Source organism: Melanotaenia boesemani, chromosome 14, assembly GCF_017639745.1.
Source record: "Melanotaenia boesemani isolate fMelBoe1 chromosome 14, fMelBoe1.pri, whole genome shotgun sequence".
Lineage (NCBI taxonomy): Eukaryota > Metazoa > Chordata > Actinopteri > Atheriniformes > Melanotaeniidae > Melanotaenia > Melanotaenia boesemani.
The window spans coordinates 25,958,442-25,983,227 of NC_055695.1; the positions used below are offsets into that span (position 1 = coordinate 25,958,442).

Genomic DNA, 24,786 nt, shown 5'->3' on the forward strand with positions numbered 1-24,786 from the left:
GAAAAAAATTGTCCGGATGTAAAAATGAGTTCGAGGTGCCATGTGGAGTAAAAACAGTCCTGGAAAATCAGTGCTGTCGCGGACAAGTGGAAAGAACACCCGCAATGAGCCTTTTACCTCGCACCGCCGAGGAGTTCAGCTCTGCGGAGTATTGGGAGAAATTCTTTAAGAAGCGCGGAGAGCGAGCTTTTGAGTGGTATGGAGACTACAATAAACTGTGCGGCGTGCTACACAAATACATCAAACTGCAAGACAAGGTATTGTGGGATGTGCAACTAGCCCTGCACCTCTTACCAGATCAGATTAGCCTCGATGATTATATGGAGGTGTTACCGAGATACATTTGAACCCAGTATTAATACATGATTAATACATTTGCGACCTGGTCTTTGCATATGCGCTACAATACATATACAGTAGCTAGTAGTGAGGGGAATCAGAATATCCGAGTCCCTTTCCATATCAAATGCGTATTGTACGGATAAGTGAAGATTGTGTTTGTTGTATTTCTATCCCCCAGGTGCTGGTGGTTGGCTGTGGTAACTCTGAGCTGAGTGAACAGCTGTATGATGTTGGCTATAAACAGCTGACTAATATAGATATAAGTGAGACAGTGGTAAACCACATGAACCAACGTAATGCTGAACGCAGGCCAGGCTTGATCTTCTACCAGGTGGATGCAACACAAACTCCATATGATGATGCCAGCTACCAGGCTGCTCTGGACAAGGGTACTCTGGATGCCATGGCATCTGAAGAGGAAGGCTCCTTAGCCAGGAACATGCTCACTGAGGTCAGAAAGCTGTTGATTTGACAGACAGTATATCACTAGTATACATCGCTGTATTTTCCTTATGAAAGTTTTCTTGTGATTGCAGGTATGCCGTGTACTAATTGTTGGGGGGCGGTATATCTGTGTGACTCTGGCTCAGGAGGGCGTTATCAAGTTGGCTGTGGAGCACTTTGTTCAGCTCGGGTGGGCGGTGAGGCTTCATTGCCTGCAGGGAGAAAGGGGAACAGAAGAAGAAGACTCCTTTGCTCTGCCTGTCTTTGTGCTTGTCTGCACCAAGTTCCGTCAGCCTATGCCCACACCCATTCTTGAGATGTGTGTTGGAGATGACGGAGCACCTGTCCGTTACTCACAAATTTGTGAACTTTTGTCAGCTGTGAGGGAGCATCAAGCCTATTCTGTTTTAAGAAAAAGGCTCCGCACAAGCACCGACCCCGGCTCAAACCTCTCACTAACTCTCTGCCATGCCAAGACCGGCCTTTCCCGATACACTCTGACAGTTCAAGATTGTCCACCAGGAGCCAAAGTGCCAAGATATAACCACTTTGCTATATTTATTGGTGAGCTTGTGTTTGTGAGTGACACTGGTTTAACTGTGTTCCTCTGTGAGATTTTTGTGACCTAACTCTCTGCTTGTTTCTTTAGTGCCTCGAGGGTGTGAGACAGCCTGGCTCTACAGTTCCAGTGAAGGCAGAAGGCAGCTGGCAGCCAGTGCTAACTTTCGACGCCTGGTTATTGTTGCTATGCACAGGAATCAGGAATACACAGACATGCAAGCAGTACAATCAGAACTCTCACCAGTGGTGATGGATCTGGCTCCCCCCGGTATGCCGACCAATCAGCAGGTAAATGCACATAAATATTTACTTTTTATGATACTTTAAAAAGTACAATAAAACATGTTGGGGCACAAAAATAATCAAATTACTACAGCAATTGAACTTTCTGTCTCAATTCAGGTGCCATTCCTGTCAGTGGGAGGTGATCTTGGTTGGCGAGAGGAGGTTAGCAGGGGTGTGAGTCAGCTCAGTGGAGAGTATTGTGTTGAGAATGTCAGAGGAGAAGATGGCGAACTGTATCGCAGACTGGTGTTCCTGTCTAACACTGCACTTGTCCAATCAGAAAGCCGACTTGTCTCATCAAATACTGGTAATTTTTTTTCCTTCCTCTTATTCTCAGTATAATATATAGCATTTTATCCTCATTGTTTAATATTGATTGTCTAAGTAGCTAAATCAAGACTCAGAATGCATAGATGATAATTAATTATTATAGTTTTTTAAAGGAGCATTGTAGTATTTAGTGAGATCTGTCTACAGAGTTGCTACACCCAGCTTTCCCAGCACAAAGGAGAAGCCATGATGGCTGATGAAAAATGCCAACTTTAGAGCCTGTGTTTGTTTCATCAGTTTCGGCTGCTGTAGGTATTTGGCTGGGAAATATGCCATATGCAGGTGTAAATAACATGTTCTAAGATAGCAAAAACATATTTAAATGCAATTCTTTTTCAGCTTATGTCATAAAATTAGTCAGATTTTGCTGCCTCCAAGTCATTTAAAGTTTCCTTGAATTCATTTTGTGACATGTGCTCCTTAAAGTTCACGTGGTTCTCTAACTGATTCCAAGTACAGGGAGCAGCATATTTACATACCCCTTTACAGATGGATAAAGGCGTAAGTCTGAGGACAATAATCTTATTGAAGGACACACGTTTTTGGGTGAAAAGATCAAGAGCAACTTTCTGTTTAAAGTTGGACCAGGCAAAGTGTATCACTTAACCATACTGTGTGTAATAGTGTGTGAGGTTTATAAAGCTTGTGTCATATGTCAGTGCTCTCTGGTACAAACCCCATTTCCACAAAAATGGATGCAAATAATAATAATAAAAATAATTGTCTTCACTTCACACAGATAAACCAAGAATTTAATGACAGTAAAGCACTCAAAAGAAGTTGGGAGAGGGGCAAAGAAAGGAAGATTCTGTAATAGCAGATTAATTAGTTACACGTGAGATTATCATGATTGGGTGTAAAAGAGCATCTATCAAAAGCTTCCAATCAAAGATGGGTTGTGGAGCTCACCTTTGTGTCAAACTATGTCAAAGAATTAACAGAAAATTAAAAAAAAAATTCTTTCTCAGTGCAAGACTGTAAAACTGTTGGTCTTTCAACATGTACAGCATGAAACCATGGATAATTTGTATATGTGTGAAGGGACTACTGATGCAGAGGTGTATGTTGGAATTTATGGGGCAACATCTGTTACCAACAATTTGATGTTTTTTCCAGGAAGGCTGTGGTTATTTCTGCAGGACAACACCACAATTTATTAAGCACTTCCTTTCTAAGCTTTACTTCATAGAAAGAGTGTGTGTGTGTGTGTGTGTGTGTGTGTGTGTGTGTGTGTGTGTGTGTGTGTGTGTGTGTGTGTGTACATGACTGGCCTGCCTACAGTCCAGATCAGTCTCCTGATTCACATGACTACAACCACAGAATATTAACAACTGAAATGGAAAGATTGGACTCAGAGTCCTTTTGTAAAACTGCAGCAATTAGTATCTTCAGCTAAAGTCATCAACACACACATGCACACACACAGATACACAAACAAATCCATTGTTCCATTCAGACAAAAGCAATTAAAAGGGGTTGTATTGTAACTATATGGAAAATGTGTCCAAAGGTTTTGAGTGTGTTGTTGGTTTAAAAAAAAAGTTCACATGTTAATATATGATGTAAATCAAGGTTCAAACATTTTAAAAATTATTGATTTAGATCTTCGTTTTTAGAAAATGTTCACAGGGTTTCAGAACATTAGTTTGTCAGTATGTGCAGGCATAATGAAGATGCATGCATGTAGATGACACCTCAATAAACCTACAGATACTAACAGAAATGATAGGTTACAGGTCTCTAGCCTCCAACAATTAAAGAACAACAAAAAGCTTAATTTAAAGCTTATACTTGCATACTGTAGTTTGTTATAATGTAACTGAGTAAAATGTGTATTTATATTTGTGCAGCAGGTCACAAAAAGAAGAACAAAAGGAAGGCAAAAGCAACAGCAGCTCCAGCTTCATCCTCAGTCTCGCTGTCAGTGGACTCTGGCTTCCTCTGCTGCGCTCACCATGAGGTCATGGTGGCTGGTCTTACCATGCTTGGGGTGGGGAGGCCACAGAACAAAGGTGTGTGTTTGTTTATGTGTGGATTTGGACATATTTATTAGTGTGATAAGGATGTGAAGAAACAGAACCTGTGGTGCAATCAGAACTCCCCAACACACCCAATGAGATGTAACACTTGCTTCACATTTGCTTGTATGTATATAATCCTCCCCATCTTCCGTCCTAGAAGTCCCAGTGTCGGTGCTCCTGGTGGGGCTTGGTGGAGGAGGCCTGCCTCAATTTTTGCGGGACTTCGTGCCCAATGTGACTGTTGAGGTTGTAGAATTAGACCCTGTTGTTTTGGAAGTGGCAAAGGAATGGTTTGGATTTCGTCCAGATGATCGTTTGAGTGTCACTATCGGAGACGGGCTGGAACGCATCTGTGCACTGGAGAAAGAAGGTTGGTGAGGGTTGAAAATATGGTAATTACAAGCAAGGCAGCACAAGTTAATATATTAATGCAAAGATCTGACTGTGGTGCTTCCTTTTCCGTAGGTGGTCATTTGTTTGATGTCATCATGTTTGATGTAGACAATAAAGACAGCTCTTTAGGCATGAGTTGTCCTCCTGCTTCCTTTGTAGAATTGTCCCTCCTGAGGAAAGTTTGTAACTTGCTGACCCCCAGAGGTACAAATAATTTCTGATTTATTTATTTATTTTAAACTCTATTAAGGTTTTAAAAAATATATAGATGAAGTTGTGTTTAATTTGCTCTCAATATTACCTTTCCCCCTCTCTCCCCCTGCCAGGTCTATTCATACTGAACCTTGTGTGTCGTGACCCAGACTTGAGGAAGAGTGTCCTTGAGCGTGTGAGCGGTGTGTTTCCCACCGTCCTTTCTCGCAAGATAGCTGAAGAGATCAATGAAGTCCTACTATGCTCTCGTGGTGAAAAGGGTGCAGCCCACATCCTTCCATCCTTGAACGAAGCAGCCAAGAATCTGCAGAGTGCACTGAGATCTAACAGAACTGAAGAAAAAGGCAGGCCACACATAGACATTGTAGAACTGTTAAAAGACCTGAAAGTAGAGTAGTATGCATGTGACCATTTTGGGAGGGGGATTGGGGGAATTTGGTTTTATGCAACAAGACAGTGTGAGACTACCTGATGAAAAACATGTGCTTATAGATTTTTCCATTCACTGCAATGTAATTAAATGTTATTGTTCATAACATTAGACAAAATAAACATGTATTGTTATTGCTGAATTATATAACTAATAAATCTAGCCTCCAGTCTCTTCTTGATTTGCCTGTAGTTTCTAGTGCATTTGCACTGTGTACACTCCCCCGCAGCCAAAGAACGCAGCAGCGTTATTTACAGTAGATGATACACTCCCAGATACATTCTCTGGCTCTAGTTGCAGCGTTTATAAGGTTGCGATGGTGCCTCACCAACACTGGATGTGTGAGATCTTAAATAGCAGTGGGCGAAATAAGTGAGTGCATTTTAGGTTTCTGGTAATTGGCTCTAAAGTTTGTCTGTCTTCTGTTTATGGGAGTTGCCGACTAAACTGACTTGTTGGTTTGTACGCATGCGCAAAAAACTTCGTTCCATTAGCTGTCAAAGCAGAATGTTTTCTTTACGTCCATGGAATAAACTCCGCACAGCGCCGAACCTCTGAAACATGTTTAAGATTGACAAACCACCACAAACATTTGGAAACTTGAAAGATGGATGCGTTTAACGAACTTCATTGGAGGATTTGAGTTCTCTGAGACTATCTGGGGACACTTTCGTCGTAGTCGCTCTGAAGTGCTAACGGCTGGTGAAGTCCTGGACCTTTAAAAATAAGCAGCAACTCTTAAGAGTATTTAAAGTTTCTTTTCTTTATTGGATTTAACTGAGAATGATGGTACATTGGTAAGACAGCATTAAGTATGGTAGTTGTGCTGTCGGCTGGTGTGGACTAGAACTGAAGGAAAACAGTTTTGAAAAAGGGGTTGGACGGATAGCGGTTCCTGTTGCGATGGGCAACCGCGGGATGGAGGATCTGATCCCGCTGGTCAACTGCCTTCAAGATACCCTGGGCAACGTGGGACAGAGCTGCAGCCTTCACCTGCCTCAGATAGCTGTGGTGGGCGGCCAGAGCGCGGGCAAGAGCTCCGTGCTGGAAAACTTTGTGGGCAGGTAAGCCGCAAACATTCATCTCTGAACTGAAAGAGATTTTAAAAAAATAAAGAAAAAAAAATCTTGTAATTTTGAAACCGTGCTACTTTCTATACAAGGGTTAGGTTGTGAAAAATCAAATCCATTCTGCAAATGTACTTGTATAAATTTATAATTTGGGACTTTACTATAATATTGTTACTTTTTTATGAATGGACAACTCGCATCTGTAAATGAATTTTCTACCAAATATAAGTGTAAGCACACGCCTACGGGGATGTTATATTTATTCTAAAAGATGTACAGCTGTTGTATAAAACATTCAATTCAAAATCAGTTACAAATGATCAGTTTTTTCTTTTCACTCACAAGAAACAAACACTAAGTCTAATAATACAGCCTTAAGTCTGTATTTAAAACATGTAAACATTTTCACCCTAAACTATTTAATCTAAAATAATGGTATAATAAAAGCTTCATAAAGCAATGTTGTCATTTTATGTCGGTTATTTTTAGGCAGTAAAAAGCTGTAAGATGTATGATCTATGTATACTGTTTAAAAAGTGTTCTCTAAATTTGAATGTACTGTTAAATAGTTGTATTCTTCAACAGTAAAAGCATGCAAGTGACTCGGTTCCTTTTCTCTGTGTCATGACCTCCAGCCGAGTATCATGGATATATTTGCTAAGTCTGAAGTGGCGGATGCCTGACATGAAGTGACTGCAACACTTTATCTCCCAGACAGGCTGTGTAGGTGTGAGTGAAGGAGCTGAGGCTGACATGGCACCTAAAGCATAATAGACGCTAAATTCTGGTCAACTTACAAGTTATTTCATTTACAGACACTAATCTGAACAAAGCTTTGTTGTGTTAAATATTTCTCTGACTCTAAGAGATTTCATGGTTCTAAAAATAATGCTGGTTGCTTGTGAATAACAGGGTTGTTTGGGTAAATCTGAAAGGCAACTGAGACAGTCTGGTGTGTGAAAAGGACATTAAGTTCTTCCATCTGTATGTGTCTTGATATTTTATCACATAACTGTTCATTGTCTCAGCTAAGACTGTGCTATGGACACTCCTTTTGTCTTGGACGGTGCCAGCAGTTTGACAGGATGTAATAAAACAAACTTCCTGAAAGAGATTTCAGTAGGAAAAAGGAGGGTTATTTTTCTCACTGTGCTTTCTGTTTCTGTATAACAATCTCTGAATCTGCTGTTTAGTGTTTACATATCATATAGCAAACATATACTTGGTCTTCACAAAAACACGGATGACATCTTAGATAGTTTCTAAACTAAAATAACTCGTATGTTACTCTTAGTGCTCCCAGATTTAGAAGGATACTCTATATTACAACATTTTAATCCAATCTGCATCATCATCACTCCATTTTAATTGTGATAGCTTTGTGCTAAACAATTGAAATGATTTAAATGGTAGGGTCATCAAGTAAATTTTTCAGATGAAGATTCAAGTTAGAAATGGCATCAGCTGTTGGTGGGTTTCTCCTTTATGTGTTTATATATATATTCTTCTCCAACTCAGTTTTTCCTTTCTGACAGAGATTTCCTTCCACGGGGTTCAGGAATTGTCACTCGCAGACCTTTAATCCTCCAGCTGCTAAATTCTGATGCAGGTAACAATGCTTTTGCAATTAAAGTAGTAACTTTTTAGTCTTTTATTGAAGCTACCACAAGGTGGCAGTATGATGTCTCAAAGCTCAGCCTGGAGCTGTCATCTGATATGGGTCATATAATTGTGTCCTACATATTTTTTGGTTGTCATTATTACAAAAAAGAAAGTTGATATATACAGTTGTATCAGTGTGGCCTTACTTTAAAATGAAGCTAACAATCTGATGTTCCTAATTGACATTAAAATCCAGAGTTATTCCATAATGATGATCATATTATGAAACTGTCAATTAACAGATGTTTTTCTCCTCTACTCTTTGTGCAACCCTGCAGAGTATGGCGAGTTTTTCCACTGTAAGGGAAAGAGATTCACAAATTTTGAGGAGATCCGCAAAGAAATTGAAGCAGAGACGTGCAGACTCACAGGATCGAATAAAGGCATATCTTCTGTTCCCATGAGCCTACGGATTTACTCACCACATGGTAACAAAGCCTGTGTCAGTGTGTTTGTTATTACATATCCTTGAAATATAACCTGTCTTTGACATGTTGCATGTTCTCTGTGTTTTTCTGTGTTGCCAGTGCTCAACCTGACTCTTGTGGACCTGCCTGGCATCACAAAGGTGCCAGTAGGTGACCAGCCAGCAGACATAGAGTACCAGATACGAGACATGGTCATGCAGTATATCTGTAAGGAAAACTGTCTCATTCTGGCCGTCACACCTGCCAACACTGATCTGGCCAACTCTGATGCACTAAAACTAGCCAAAGATGTTGACCCACAAGGTAAGCCTGATCTTTGTAAAGGGAAACTTGAACTTTTTAAGTCCTTGACTAACTCTATGTGTAGTTGCCTTTATTAAATTTATTTGGCATAAAGAAAAACAAATTGATTTAAGATATTGAAGATATTATTAAAATTCCACTACTTTAATAAGTTTGTTTCCTTTAACTTTTTTCTTAGGTCAGCGCACTATTGGTGTAATCACAAAGCTGGACCTGATGGATCAAGGAACCGATGCCAGGGAAATACTAGAAAACAGTTTGCTTCCCCTGCGAAGAGGTTAGATGCTAGCTTTGTTCATGTTTGTTGAGCCAGCCAGTAGCAATCAACACCCAAGAGGGCCCATTAGAAAGGACAGGGATTGTGTCTTTATCACCAGACAAGAAGTCAGCTCAGCACTATTCATGACATCACTGATTATGTATCGTCTGTTTGTGTGCATTTGTTCTTTATTCTTTCTTTCCTGGTGACTTGTAAACGTTTTTGTGTGTGTGTTGTAAGAGAGAGTGAGGGAAAAAAAAAGTCTGGCCTGGGAAAAAATGAATGTAGGGAGCTCTCGGGGCAGTACACAGACTGGTTAAAGCTGCACCAGGTGCTGGTCCTTCATGCTTCTCCTGAGGCACAAATTCATTAGCCACGGAAGCCCACTGATATAGCTGCTCTAGTAGAAGCATTGAGCTTACACATTAGATACAAAGTCTGATGCTATGACATGTTTTACTGCACTCAAGTATGAGATTTGGCCCAATATATGCCACCGTCATAATGGAACAAATGTACATCTGGGAAGAGCTACCAAGGACATGTTTGAAAAAGCTGCATGAAAAGCTTTGTTTCTTTGTCTTCCTGGACATTGTCCATGGTGCTTACAGTGATCACACTCTTAATTTCTCTTTCACCTCTTCCTCCCCAGGTTACATTGGGGTGGTGAACCGCAGTCAGAAGGACATAGATGGGAAAAAGGACATCAAGGCAGCTCTGGAGTCAGAGAAGAACTTCTTTCTGTCCCATCCAGCCTACAAACACATGGTTGAAAGAATGGGGACCCCATATTTACAAAGAATACTTAACCAGGTAAAAATGCACACATTTATACTTACGTAGAGAACTAAATACATTATATGTACATACTGGTTTTGTGTTGTTTTGTTTTGTTTTGTTTTTTTTGCAGCAATTGACAAACCACATACGGGACACACTGCCAGCCTTCCGCAGTCATCTGCAGAGCCAGCTTCTAGCCTTGAATAAAGAGGCCGAGGAGTACAAACAGTATAAACCTGATGATCCTGCACGGAGGACCAAGACACTACTACAGTTAGTCAGTCATTCTGTGTGTGTAAATTCACCATTTTTCTATGTGTATGTGCTTTTCTTAATGTCTGAGTGTTTCTTTATTCCAGGTTAGTTCAGCACTTGGCTGCTGATTTTGAGAAGCTAATTGAGGGCTCTGGTGACAAAGTGGACACTGTGAATTTGTCAGGAGGTGCTAGGATCAATAAAATTTTCCATGAGCGCTTCCCATATGAACTGGTAAAGGTGTGTGTGTTTCATTCTATGCTTGAGTTTTGCTTAGCTAGCTGCATATATTCTGCATGCCACACAGTAGTACTTTGAATATTATTATGTCTGTCAGTAGCTGTCAGGTATTACAGGGTTACCCCTGATCTCAGTCCCCTACTCTAACTTATGATTTTCTGTACATGTCCTAAGATTGAATCCGATGTGAGGAAGCTGCGGCAGGAGATCAACTATGCCATCAGAAACATACACGGTGTCAGGTGCTGTACAGATTTCATATCAAATGTCAACTGCTTTTAATTCACTTACCATTTTTATTCTTGTTTTTCTTGTTTTTTTCTTACAGGACAGGCTTGTTCACTCCTGACATGGCCTTTGAAACCATAGTTAAGAAAAAGATATCAAATCTAAAGGGGCCATGTATTCAATTTATTGACATGGTCAGTCAAGAACTAATCAACACTGTTTATCAGTGTATCAGCAAGGTATGATTATGTCTTATACACTCCCCATCCAAAAAAAAAAAAAAGTCACCACCTGGATTTAACTAAGCAAATGGGTAAGAGCCTGTCATTGGATGATTGTTTCATCTGGCATCAGTTCTTCTTATTTCTTAAACAACCACATCAGAAAACACATTTTGTGGTCGTGGAAACAATGCTAATCTTTTTTAGAAGATTCAAATTATTGGTGTCAAGCATATAAAACATTTAGTGATTCTGAGATGATCAATTTGCTAGGGAGCATAAAGATTGGACTCTGGAGCAATGGAAGAAGGTCATGTGGTCTGATGAGTCCAGGTGATTGGTTGTCAGTGTAATTGGAAAAGTAGATTGAGTGATGCACCCATCATGCCTGGTGCCAACTGTACTTGATCTAGTCAAGGTTCAGCAACATTATTTATCCAAAGAATCAGGTCAGTATATTCAGGTCAGCTGACTACCTGAATATACTGAAGGACAAGGTTATTCCATCAATGAATTTTTCATTCCCTGATGGCATGGTCTAATTCCAAGATGACAATGTCACGATTCATTCAGGCTGGTTCAGAGTGGTTCAGGGAGCATGAGACATCATTTTTACACAGACCTGTACCCCATGGAGAATTTTGGGGATGTGCTGGGGAAGGCTTTGTGCAGCGGCCTGACTCTCCCACCATCAATACAAGATCTTGGAGAAAAAAATGTATTTAACTCTGGACAGAAATGAATGTTGTGACATTAGAGAAGCTTATAGAAACGATGCCACAGTGAAAGCGCGTCATAATCAAAGCTAAAGCTGTCCAATGAAATATTGGAGTGCGTGAGTGTTTTTTTTTTGGATGGACAGTGTATATGCATTCGTATGTGCTGTACGTTTTCATGGCGTCAAAACAGTCCTGTCTGCCAATTTTGTGCCGTTTTTCTCCCTGCAGCTCAGCTCCTTTCCCAAACTGCGAGATGAGACAGAGAGGATTGTTGTCACTGAGATTCAAGAGCAAGAGAGTAAATGCAGAGACCAGGTCTTTCACACAGATTTACACAGATAGTTATAGATAACTCAACTGCATCATTACATTTTTTAACTCGGTCTATTTTTCAGTTTAATGTGTGTTTATTTTGCTTAGGTCTTGTTGCTTATTGATATCCAGCTCGCCTACATAAATACCAAACATGAAGACTTCGTTGGCTTTACTAAGTGAGCAACCTCATTAGTTTTATAATTAAATAAAAACTGTAACATGCTATCAGTAAACAACATGTTTCTGTCATCCCTCTCAGTTTCCAGCAGGTGCATGACCAAAACAATGGGAAGACTGTCATTGGAATGGCACCGAACCAGGTGAGGTAGCATCATCTTGAGCTACAAGTGTGTGTTGGCTGTTATTTTTAGCTTTAATTACTGATTAGAACTCTGAATGCATGTGTTGGAAACAAACACATCCTTGTATTTGTGCACAATTGTACATAAAAGCTTGATATTTACTGCAGTGTGAAAGGGTACAAACTTTGAGGTGACATCACTGTCCCCATATGTTCTCCATTAATCAGTATTAATCTGTGTTCATTGCCTCAGATAAATCAGGAGTTTTTTGTGATTTTACTGAGCTGGAGTTTGGTTCCAGTAATGCAACCCTTATTGTTTCTGGCTTTTCGGAGAAATCAAGTCAAGCAAAAAATGAGCACCTTTGATTTATGTGCAGGACATTTATGAGAAAAGCATGGATAATTAAAAACACAACTCCCGCGTGATTCTGTTACGTCAGGAGCCTTGATGTATGATGCTGACAATGTTGAACAGCAGTACATTGCAACCACAACTCAAAATAAAATGAAAAAGAACTGTAGCGATTTGCACAATTGCTCATGCTACTTTTGTCTTAATTCATTTATAAATCATCAGTATTGGTATAAACACCCCCAAATGTGAGTAAGTAAAAGAGAAAGTAATTCTATATTAATGTTGCTGCTTCATTTCCTGTTTTCTCTAGGGTGTGGTTCATCCCTCAAGCCGAATAGTAGGAGACCATTCTCTTAAAATTTTCTCTTTACTGCTGCCTCTGCTGATGATATGTGTGTGTAGGAGTCAAGCTTAAGGGTTGTGGGTTAGCATGCCACTTATGGGAGCAAATATGCACTCTGGCAAAATGCCTTGTTGTGGCTTTATAAATGGTATTTTTCATCATCTGAAACTGACTCTGCTAATGTCACAAACTGCTCTTTTTCCTCTTTCTCATTCACAGTGCCATCTTTGCTACAACTTAATATTTCTTATTCTGATCTTTCACAGTTCCTCTGTTCTGTAAATAAGCACAGATTTAAAAAAAACTTTTTCCAAGATATATGTCATAAATATGTTGGATTTATGTTTTATCTCCTGTAATATTACTCATTTCACATCTCTCCTCTACAGTGCCTGGTCTTTCACCCCTGCCTGGTCTCTTCTAGCCTGTGTTTTTTCCATATGATGTGGCTGCTCTTATATTTATGCTTCCTGTTATGGCTTTACCTGTATAACCATTGTTTTCTTTTATCATTTATACTCAACTGGTGGTCAATAAAATATTCTGGTGATTGAGCCATGCTGCATACCAATGTGATACATCTCACAAATGTTAATTAGTTTCTTTCTCATGGCTTTTTAGAAGCTGTACCTTCATAAAAAGCTGTCCTCTCAATACTTCTGTTGTCCAGGTCATACGCAAGGGTTGGCTCACCATCAGCAACATCGGCATCATGAAAGGCGGGGCCAGGGAATACTGGTTCATCCTCTCAGCAGAAAGCCTGTCCTGGTTCAAAGATGAGGAGGTAATGCCTTCTTCTTACAATGCTTAGCTAGTTGATCAAGATAATAATATTTTGGACTGGAATAATGGGTCTTAGATAAGAATTAAAATAGCAAAACCAAGACACAGCAGTCAATTCATCACAAGTTTATTAAAACCTATCCAAGTTTAAAAATAGCATGTTAAGTGGTCAACCCGGAGAACTAAGCCAAAAGGAAATTGCTTGTCCTGTCATTATCAAAGATCCTCCTGTTTTATTGGAGAAGGTGGCAGAGCTTTTCTGATGTCAGTGGGGCTGCCATCTGTCTGCCTGTCTGTGCCTGCTGTACAGGAGCAGAAGGTCTGCACAGCAAGTGTAGACAGGCAGACACACCACAACAGTCTCATCCGGTCACAGTTTGAGATCAGAAGAAGGAAAACACATTGCAGCATTTGTATGTGGATACAAACAAATGCTTGTAAACACTCAGATGTAAGTGAAAACACCAAAGATGGATAGGAGACTTTTGTGATGTTGATTCTGCTGATCAAACAGGGTTGTGTTGTTTAATCGACTACAAATCGAGTGGTTGGAAGGAGCATTATGTAGAAGATGCGGCACATGTTGTTCAGCGATACAAAGAACATCAACTTCATGGAAATGTTGTGACTGCATTACGTGCACAACTGTTGCTTTTCTCTCCTGCCACCTGGAGCTGAAACTGACCTCCACCATTCCCCCCATTCATTCCTCTGACACCCTCCTCCCCCCTCTTTCCCCTGCTCTCCCCTCACTCTTCCCCCTTACTCCTCCTTTTCTTCCTCTTCTGGGAGTTTAGGCATTTGGAGCGGCTCACTTTGACACAGCTGGAGCTGCCCCAAGCCAAACTAAGATGTGCACACATGCACCCACAAACATACACACCCAGCGGACAGAGTTGTATATACACTATACAGTACACATGCTGGCTGTGATGTAAACAAAGTGGCATACAAATAGCAGAGAAAAATATACAGTCACTCAGACAGACACATGGTCACTTTTCAGATAAACACTGCATCGTTTGAACACAGTGTTCCAGACACAGCCCCAGGCATGCATATTGTACACATACAGTGTTATAGGTTTCCTCTTTCTGTCACTCTCAGACATATCACATCTGCAAGGAATAACACTAAAACAAGAAAGCAATGTCTTTTGACCACATCAGAACTCCAGCTGCCTGCAGATCACTGAGTGACAGTTTAAATCTTTTCAATTAACTTGGGATATTGGATTTGCCATTGATTAATGTTTGCACCATCCCGCTGTGCTGTAAGGTTTATCAGCTGTTTGTGTTTGGAAGGCCTGAGTACATTGTCAGTTATGCGTGTTATCACAAGAGATCAGATCTACTGCCTCTGTGAGTGTGGAACACACTCACACAAACCCACACACAGGCACATCAGCCAAGCTTCTGCTTCTTCTCTTTCATAGTTCCCGCTCTCATACCTCCTCGCCCACACTACCTCCGCAGACATTTAGTTTTTCTTTGACTGCTGCCCCCTTTTTATTTTTTTTTTCTCTTTCTTCTGCCTCGGCTGCTTTTTCAATCCTTCTTACTTTGCCTCTCTATGTCTGTCTCACCCTCTTTCTCTTTCTCCCCCCTTCTCTCTGTGGTTGGCAATCTCCCTGGGACTGTGCACATTCCTGGCTGGAAAATCTGAAGCTTTGTCCAAACACCAGCGTCCAAGATCTGCCCAGAGAAATCCCACATGGCTTATGGTTTCTACACTGCAGACCTCCCCCCTCAACTCCTCCACAGCTTCTCTCTCATGCCCCCCCCCCCGCCTCAATCTCTCCTTCCAACCTCCGTCACCATCTCTGTGTCTCTTACTTCCATATACATTTTTTAAAAACCTTTTTGAGGTGTGCACTGCATCTGCTTTCCATGCACTCCAGTATTTGTACCCTACACTGACCTCCACAGCAATCTCCACAGCACACTGAGCAGACATACATTCCTTCACCCCTCGCCTGCCAGGGCTCCACCAAGCAGCCTGAAGAAAACCAGACGGCTCATGCTTATACACTCAATCTACATGTGCTCCTCTGTGTGTATATATATGTGTGTGTGTGTGTGTGTGTGTGAGGCCTGTTCCATATCTAAAATCCATTAGTCTCTAGAAAGGAGGGAGACAGCCTGATTTATGAAACTTCACAGCCACCCTGACACAGCTAGAAATATGACATGCACGCAGACACATATACATACATGCATTTACAAAGCTGTGCCATGATGTTTGTGCATGCTAAAGCAATCAGATGCACACACACATGCACAAAAAAAATAAATCTGCAGGAGACATACAATAAATGCATGGAAACTGCACTCAGCTATTTTTCATGTTTCCTGTTTGTAGACTGAAAATGACTAAAGTAAGACCCACTTTTAAGTTAAACATTCTTTTGTTTGTATGTTAACCTCTTTGTCCTAAATATTCACATGTTGTTTTTACAAAGACATTAAATTCAAGCTTAAAAATTTGCAAAATTAATGAGATATCTCTTGACTTAAATAGAGAGTTGGTAACAGTGTTTGGATAAATGAAAGCTGTTGAAAGTGAATGCACATTGAAAAACATTTGCACAAGAAACATAATAATAATGAGACCCAAAATTAGCCTCAGTATAGATTGCATGCCGGTCCCAGGTTGTCCTGAGTCTCGTCTATGAGCAGATGTCATTAATGGAGGCTGCTGAGGCTCTTCCATGCACAGTCTAACCAATGTGCAGACTACTGTACACCAGTAAGATCCTGAACAGGTAGTCTGAACACTGGGATGACGGAGCAGGACCCTTTCTCACTCTCTCTTCTCTTTGGACTCGCTTTTTCCGTCTCTGGTTGTTTTCTAGCAGTCTTGCCTGATGCGAAGTGGAGTTGGCAAAAGGTTTCCTCTGATATTCTGTTATTTTTTCATTATCCAGTCTTAGTGCTTGGTCGCAGGGCAAGAAGTCTACACCCGAATCAGTCATCCGCTCCTATTGGCGTCCTTTCCGTAAAGATGTTAGTGTATCTTGGGTCGGTCGTCCACAGGACTGTGTCCCGGCATAGTATCCAGTCTTGACGTGGCACATTCACTCATTCAGCTAGGGATCTGCCTGTTCACTCAGGGAAGGCATAAGGAAATAAGGGGAGTGAGAGAAGGAGAGAGAGTTAGGGAGGAACCTAGCAGCCATATATGGGTTGATGGGACCCATGGGGAATCAACTTTGGAGTGGTCTGGAGTTTTTCCCCATTTCTTCTGCACACTCTCCCCTGCTCTCTATGTTCCTCAACGTTTCCTTGTCTACTTTTGCAAAATTCATCTTCCTCTATCCCCCTCTATCCCTCCTCTTCCTCTCTTTCTCATCTCTACTTTCTATTTCTACCCCATCAGAGCACCCTATACTCGCTCCAGACTCCTCCTCCTCCGTCTAAAGCGATCCCAGATGTTGCTGTATGAGCGCCAATCGCGTTCTGTCATTTTATTTTTTTTTTCAACGTCTGTTACAGGAAGTGGGCCTCTTTGGAAAAAAGGAAAGGGGAGCAAAGGAAGAGAGTCGAAGGGTTCAGGGAAGCACTGTGAGAGGAAAGACTGTCACATCTCATCCCATATTCATGCACAGGCTCAAACGTGGAATCATATAGTGCCCCTTTACACATGCTGTATTGTTCATCCAAGGTTGTTATAGGTCATCACTCTGTTCACGGCAAACATGACTGTTCCTATTACTAGTCCTTGTGGAAGGCCTCTTCTCAAAGGTTAGTCAGAGGCAGCAGGCTGAGCAAGTGAGACTAGGGGGAAGGGCTTTACTTTTGGAGAAATGTTGTGTTAGAGCTTGATTCTGAATAATGACTTTCACATGTGGGCCCGGCTTCTTTTTTTTTTCCTTCTTGTACAACTCTTCCATTTGCCTTCCTCCCTACTTCAATTCTCTATTGCACTCTGCCTCCATACTGTCTGGCTCTCCTTCACACCGGCCTCTGCACTCCTCCAACTGTTCGCTGTCATTCATGAGTCCCCATGGCGATGACAGACTATAGGCTTATGGCATCTCTTTCCCACTCTCTCTTCCTTCTCAATTGTCTCTCTTTTACCAGTTAGGGGATTGTTAACGTGAAGAACACTGACAGGCAGAAACATCATGTATCAACTGGGATGTTCTCTTAGTACAGTGGTCTACATGTCCCGTTTGCTTCGCCTTGCCCTCTGAAAGTGTTCCCATAATGGTTCAAGTTTCTTGGCTCATCTCTGTACTCTATGCGCAGGCTGAAAATTATTTACTACCAGACATGACTTTTTATCTTTAGCCCCCAAGTGAACTGGCCCCGGTCTCTGTTGTTTCTTGCTATCAACACCAATGTTGCCTCTGTGATGTCATATTTTACTCTGCATACCTCTGTCAAATTTTTATCTCTCTATACTCTGTCTTTTCCAGGAGAAGGACAAGAAGTACATGCTTCCTCTGGACAACTTAAAGCTCAGAGATGTAGAAAAGGGCTTCATGTCAAGCAAATTTGTTTTTGCTATCTTCAACACAGAGTTAAGGTTTGTGTGTGTGACTGTGCATTTCTATGTCTGTGTCTGTTTGGTAAGTGAGTCAGAAAAGGGAGTTCTGCTCTTGTCACCTGCTTGCTGAGGTTTTCATGATATTTTACAAGGGTGGACATTTCAGTGGAGGAAAGGGAGGAGGTGTCGGAGTGGTGTTTTGCCCTTCCTCTGACCTTTTTCGCTCAACTTTGCCATCTGAACTGAAAGGATATCCAACGGGCATATGCCAGGCTCTTGAGGGCAGGGCAGTGTTTGAGTTTGCGAGGTTTATGTGTGTGAAACAGAGAGACAGAGCTAGAGAACAAGAGAAAAGAGAACAAGAGTGCTTAGGAGCTGGAGGTGGCCCAAAGCTTGGATGGTTGTACCAAGCATGTGGGCTTTGTTTATAATTCTTTGCTGTGCTGCGCTCGGACACACAAACCCGATTTGTAAGTGTATTTGTGTAATTTTACACGCGTGTATGTGCATTTGCAAAAGACTGTGCGTATAGACCACAGCATACCGACGGCAGGCTCATTAAGCAGATAATCAAAGCCAGAGAGCTTGGATCACAGATGAGGCTGCTCTTGTTTGGAAAGAATTGCTCGACTCACCACAAAAAGAAGAGAGAAAGAAGAAGTGGAAGAGTTGAGCGGAGAAAGAAAGCGGTAGAGAGAGTATCAGAGCCATTGGCCAGGAATGTGTCAAAGTCAGTTCTGTGGCGCCCCCCCCCCCCTACTCCCACCCTCCCTTTTTCCTGCACCCTCATGCTCTCTGTTTCTTTTTCTGTGTTTGTGTGTGTGTGTGGAGGGTGGCAGACATCGCAGTGGCTTTGTCGCTGGCTGACAGTAATCAAAAACCTCAGGAAACTCTTCAAATCTCAAGCAGTCGGGGCTCTGCAGAAATTCCTCAGGATGAGTGAAAAAACTCAAATGAGCCAAAAGCCGAGAAGACAATAGCAAAGGGGATGAGATCAAAATGTTGATCTTAGTGATAAATCAGCTTAAAGAACAATTTTATTGTGTGTTCAGTGGCATGTACGGATGTTAGCGTAATAGCACTCTACTAATGTCATGGTTGGCCCGGTTCCCTGTCCGTTAGCCACCACACCCTAACTTACTAGCCTCGGCCATCTTAACCCATTTATAAGCACAAAAACTGACTGTATTTTATTTATTTATTTATCCCTGTATATATCTATTTAGCTACAATCTGTCTGGTTTCTCTCCCTATCTCTGTTGTTTCTCACACAAAGCGTTCACATATTTGAGGTTAATTGCTGCGTGTTCTGAATGTGAAAAGGGAACAACAAAACAACTAAGTGATTAAAGAAAAATGTTTAACAGATGGGCACACAGCCTCCACCAGACCCTTTGCTCATGTCTTGCTTTGCTTTGGCTTCACAACCAGAGCGTATGGATATTACATGGACTGAAGAGGGATGTAAGCACTAAGACAAAGGGGAAGAAGAGCTCGAAGTAACTGAAAAAATACACCATAAAGGGGAAAATTGCAGGAAGGGAAGTAAACTGGTTTATTTTTGTATGAGCGTGTATGCTCTGTGTGTGTTAGAATGAATCTACTTTGCCATTAGGTAACTGTATTTTTCTTTATATCAATCAAACTCTCATTGTTTAGTTGTACTGCATATTTCATGTAGTTCTGGGGAGTCTAAGTTGCTAAATGTTTTTTTTTTTTTTTCCCACCAAGAGCCTGTTTATTCCATTCTTAGGGTTCACAGGTATACACAAAATCTGAACCTCTGTCACCCCTGTATTCAAAATATTAAAATGAAGTAATGTGACATAGGTCAGACAAGTCGAAAAACAGCCCATGAGACGAAGTTGTGTTAATTGTGTCATGTTATTAATAAGCTAGTGATGTATTGCAGTTTTTCTTGCCCAGAGTAGGGGCAAGGGATCTTGTTTCAAATCCTGAATGGGTCTTTTCTTTTCTAGTTTGCATCTTGCATGTGTGGGTCCTCCCTGATAGGCTTCCTCCCACAGTCCACTAGGTGTGAGTGTGATATTCTTGGTTGTTTGTCTCTTTGTCGGCTCTTTGACGGACTGTCCAGGATGTTCCCTTCCTCTTACTCAATAGCAGGCGGGATAGCCATGGGATAAACTGTGTCCAGCTCTTGAGTGGTTCAAGCCCTAAAAAAATTGGAGCCTGACTTCTTCAGTGTGTTCCTGTGGCATTTTTGGTCCTGATTATTTCTGCAAAAAGCACTTGATCCTTATTGATAATAAATCATTGAGTTTGTCAATTAACTAACTCTGACTTATACATATGTCAGAGTCAGTAAGTTATAATCAGTAAGTATTGGTCATTCACCAGTGAGAGCAATCTACGATTGAGAATTGAGCACTTTTGTATAATCAGTAGACTTATCTCTCCACCCTACAATGCATCATAGATGATTTGTATATAGTGGTATGTGCTGTTGAGTTTGAAACATCATGACTGTATATTTTCAAAGACTTCTGACCCCAATGTGATGTGTTGCAGGAACGTGTATAAGGACTACAAAAGCCTGGAGTTGGCCTGTAACTCTCAGGAAGAGTTGACCAGCTGGAAGGCATCTCTGCTACGGGCTGGAGTCTACCCTGAGAAAGTGGGTGTCAGTACTTTAACCCCTAATTCAACCTAATTAAATCCAAACCTGACCTTAGCTGCAGGGCTCCACCTGCTTACATTGTACCTTTGTGTCCCACTCATTCGTTGCCTTTGCTAACCTCAAACCCTGGCAATAACCCTCGTATCCCTCTCTCTCCATGCTCCCCTTTCTCTCCCCCCTGTCAAAGTGAAAAAGCAAGTCCCCCACCCCTTCCATCCCGCTCTGTCGTTGGCTCTTTAGCCCACATTCTTGCTCCATGATGTCACTGCAGTATGTGTGTGTGTATGTGTTCTAGTCTGTTTCTAATCAGCAGCTCCCCATCCCTCACCCACTCCCCCTTTTTCTTTCTTCTGCCCACTTCTTCTTGCCTCCCTCTTTTGTGTTCCAACCATTCTTCTTTTCTTGTTCTATCCTATCAAATACGTTTCTTCTCATCACCAACAGAGTAGTTGACAAGATAGGACAATAAACATAAGCTTCACATATTTGAATAAAATGTCAGCTGTGACTTCCCTGTTCACATTACAACATTTGTATGTTCCTTATTCCCATATGTCACATAGGTGGATGGACAGGAAAATGGACCTAAAAACTTCACAGATCCCCAGCTGGAGCGTCAAGTGGAGATCATTTGTAACCTGGTTGACTCCTACATGGGCATCATCCATAAGACCATCAGGGATTTGATGCCAAAAACCATTATGCACCTCATGATAAACAGTGTAAGCTTTTCAAACCAAACTTTTAACTGACTTTCCCTTTCTTTGATTCTAAAAAAGCTCTCCTAATTACCAGCAGTATTTGCTCCTTCTATTTTTTGTCTCTGACACTTTTTGAAGTAACCTTGTTTGACAACATTCTCTCTTGTAATCTGTATTCATCTGTCAAAACATGCATGCTTTCACTATTTAAAATCCATTCAATCCGCCCTATGACTGAAAAAAATGGAGGGGACTCCACCTTTCAGAATTAAAGTCAGAATCCTGAATGTGTGTTTAATACATGTAGTTAAACTTATCACAGCAGTATGAAACCCCTCTGTGTAGGTGAAGGAGTTCATTAGTTCTGAGCTCCTGGCTCAGCTTTATGCTCTGGGGGAATGCTCAGCACTGATGGATGAGTCACCAGAGCAGCAGCAGCACCGGGAGGAAGTGCTCCGCAAGCACGCTGCCCTGAAGGAGGCGCTCGCTGTTGTCGGAGAGATCTCCACGTCTACCTGCACCACTCCTCTTCCTCCACCGGTGGACTCCTCCTGGATACAATCCACAAAGTAAAAATCTTATGAAATAATATTTAAAAATGAAATAAATGTTCAAACCGAGACGTTTACTATTTTGTAAAAAACAATATGAACTCATCTTGAATTTGATGGCAGCAACAAAAGTATGACAGAGGGAGTGACAGGGCCATGCTTGCTACTATTACCACTATAGAGCATTCCCTTCTCCTTAAACAAGTCTGCCAACATCTGGGAACTGAGAAGATAAGTTATCCCATTCTGGTTTTATGTAGGATTCTAGCTGCTCGGCAGTCCTGGAGCTTCTTTGTCATGTTTTGCATTTCATGATGCTCTGAATGTTTTCCATTGGTGAAAGGTCTGGACTGCAGCCAGGCCCTTTCAGCACCTGGACTCTTCTACTTTGAAGCCATTCTGCTGTAACAGATGCAGAATGTGGTTTGTCATCGTTATGCTAAGATATGCAAGGCAAGACATCTTGTATATGGAAGCATATGTCGCTCTAAAACTTCTATAAACCTTTCAGCATTGATGGCGCTTTTACAGATGTGTCAGTTGCCAGATTCACTGGTGCTAATGCACCCCAATACCATCAGAGATGCAGCCTTTTGAAGGAAGTCCTGATAACAGGCTATATGATGCCTCGCCTTCTTGTTCTGGAGCATGTGGGATGGAGCCACATCCCACAATTATTTCCACAATTTGTAGAATAATTTATTTTTTTTTAGATTTCTGATCTTTTGAGAGACTTTGCATCTCAAAGACTTTCTTTTTATACCCACAAAGTCACTAACCTGTTGCCAATTAACCTAGTATTTGCTTCATGTTCCTCCAACTGTTTCTTTCTAGTTAACAATTTCCCTGCTGTGTGTTGTCCAGTCCATATTTCTGAGACATTGTTGCTGCCATTGAATTGAAGATAAGCTAATGTTGCTTAAATTGATCAAATGTTTTAATTTAATTAGCTTTTTTTATTTATATGTGTACATACACAGTAAATAAATGTGTGCAAACTAGAACTGTCACTTAAGCGTCTCTTCTCTACCCATCTCAAGTTTCCCTAAAAATGTAGTGACCGTTGGTAAGCCAGTGAGTCGTGGTCATGCTCCACCAGTTCCTCGTGTGACTCAGTCTGGACATAAGGCTTCTTCTGACAGCTTTCAGCACCACAGTCGTGCTACAACCAGTGTACCAAGGTGACTTACAAACCACAGAAATTAAGTTTTTGTTACCTGACCTGTTATATCATGGTGACCTCCTGGTTTGGTATTTAGTCATAAACACACAAAATACACAATGACCAGTTCCTCTGTTGAGGCACAAAGTAAAGAGTTGATATTTGAGCTGGGCGGGGGTCTGCTGGAAAATGTGTTTCTCATATCCCCCCTTCTCATCAGCCTCAGTAGACAAGACTTCTCTATCCGTGCAGCTTTCTACTGGAGCCAGAAACAACAGTGCTGAGCGCTTTGTCAAGTTTTCATCTGTACATCAGTCCCTCACCCCCTCTTTTCCTCTTTCTCCTTGCATGCATTTTTTTATTGCCTTTCTCAGTTTCCCTCATGCAGTAACTGTTATTTTTTCTTTTTGCCCATATTCCCTTTTCTTGTACTTTTTATTTTCTTCTTTCACTGGTTCCTCCCCTGCTTTTGGCCTGTGTCTCGTTTTTCTCTCTGCCTCATTTCCTCTGTGCTCTCCAATGGTTCCTTAGGTTCTTTCCCCAGTTTCAGACATTCAGACTTTATTTTCTATCCAACCTTATGCCTCTCCTGTAGACATGCAATACACTGTGGCTGCTTCCTTAAGTTAGATTTTTTTATAGGCGAGTTTTATAGTTTTTATAGTTAGCTTTTTTTTAATAGTGGCATTAAGGGCAAATAGAAATACAATTAATAGGTACATTGGAATTGTACTGGGATTAAATATGAACTCTTGCACATCAAATGGATGAGCCCCTTGCTAAATGTTACTATTCATGTTCTCATGTTTGAATTTTTTATCGCTTTCCATTCTCTTTCTTCTTTCAAACACTCATCTAGTATCCCATGTAACCATGTGATTGCTTTCAGAGCTGTCATGACAACGCAATAATCGCTGTAATCCAGATGTCGTTCATTAATTTATGCTATTGGCCTGTTTTTTAAACCCACGGACAGCTTGAACAGTTTTATAGAAGCAGTGGCTATACAGGCACGCATGAGGATATTTTCATTCATCTGGGAAAAATCAGCTCATAGATCTGGAAAGTTGGTATTCAGGCTTCACTAAGTCTCAATTTATGTTCATTTCCAGATTAGACTTAGCTGCTGCATAACTGGAATCATTGATTGTGATGATGAGGACATGGTTATTAACACTTCATCACCCCTACTTCTGTAAAAAAGAAAACAACAACCCCCTCCAAAAAAAAAACAAAAAAAAAAACAAAGTGCTATGTCTAAATGAAATTAGTTTCTTTGCCTTTGGGTTAAATAAAAGATCTGATAGATATGTGTGTTTTTTTAGGAATTCTTTCTGGTAGTGTCTATATGTCATATTGAACCATTAAACAAAAACTTTGATTTGATCTTCTTCCCAGGAGGCAACCCCCTGCAATTCCAAGCATGAAATGAGTCTTTTTCTACTGATTGCTCTTCTATCCGTCTGCCCCTGTGATCCTTACAGCTCCAGCTGACTGCTACCCAGAGACACCCATGACCTATGTGATGTGTAATCCAGCTGAAGCATTTTTCTGGGGTTCTTGCTGTCTCCTCTGGGAGCTGCTGTCTGCTAAATTCACTCCATCCTGAGTCTGTTTTGTACATAATATGACCAGCCATAAATGCTGGAATGTGAACAACTGTCTGATTTCTCTCAGAGTCTGAATTTTGTATAAATAAAATGACTGGTTTTGAATTGCTCTCCATAATGAGAGTACCCATGCACTGCTTTTACTTTGTTAATAAAACAGTTTATTTTTTACGGTGTCCAGATATCTCATTATTTAACCATCCCCGAAATCCAACTGGCCTCCCAGCTGCCACCCCAAGAATGGACAATCAAATTCTAACAAACATTTAGTGTAAACTGATGTTTCCCATGAAACCTTAGATGTGCAAGTTACTGCAGTATATAACTTACTTCTATAGGTTGTACTACA

The 24,786-nt window shown here is 41.1% G+C and overlaps 2 protein-coding genes across 3 annotated transcripts; both read left to right on the forward strand.

The window, feature by feature from the left end:
- Window positions 1-7: 7 nt before the first annotated feature.
- On the forward strand, window positions 8-5,191 carry mettl13 (methyltransferase 13, eEF1A lysine and N-terminal methyltransferase). 2 transcript variants are annotated; one of them, XM_042007088.1, is made up of 9 exons: window positions 8-257; window positions 521-793; window positions 879-1,350; window positions 1,436-1,635; window positions 1,750-1,939; window positions 3,813-3,974; window positions 4,141-4,353; window positions 4,449-4,580; window positions 4,703-5,191. In XM_042007088.1, the coding sequence occupies exons 1-9, from the start codon at window positions 105-107 to the stop codon at window positions 4,984-4,986; spliced, it is 2,079 nt and encodes a 692-aa protein (XP_041863022.1). In that variant the 5' UTR covers window positions 8-104; the 3' UTR covers window positions 4,987-5,191. The 2 variants fall into 2 exon arrangements, with proteins under 2 accessions (XP_041863022.1, XP_041863023.1); XM_042007089.1 differs by having other exon boundaries at window positions 3,816-3,974.
- Window positions 5,192-5,515: 324 nt separating this feature from the next.
- Window positions 5,516-24,606, forward strand: dnm3a (dynamin 3a). The gene is made up of 21 exons (XM_042005531.1): window positions 5,516-6,083; window positions 7,625-7,698; window positions 8,030-8,179; window positions 8,279-8,482; window positions 8,661-8,759; window positions 9,394-9,554; window positions 9,652-9,794; window positions 9,881-10,016; window positions 10,191-10,258; window positions 10,345-10,483; window positions 11,413-11,499; window positions 11,605-11,675; window positions 11,759-11,819; window positions 12,469-12,495; window positions 13,172-13,285; window positions 17,705-17,814; window positions 20,305-20,410; window positions 20,977-21,135; window positions 21,460-21,683; window positions 22,706-22,846; window positions 24,226-24,606. Exons 1-21 carry the CDS (start codon window positions 5,923-5,925, stop codon window positions 24,257-24,259), a joined length of 2,469 nt encoding a protein of 822 aa, XP_041861465.1. The 5' UTR covers window positions 5,516-5,922; the 3' UTR covers window positions 24,260-24,606.
- The last annotated feature ends 180 nt before the right edge of the window (window positions 24,607-24,786 follow it).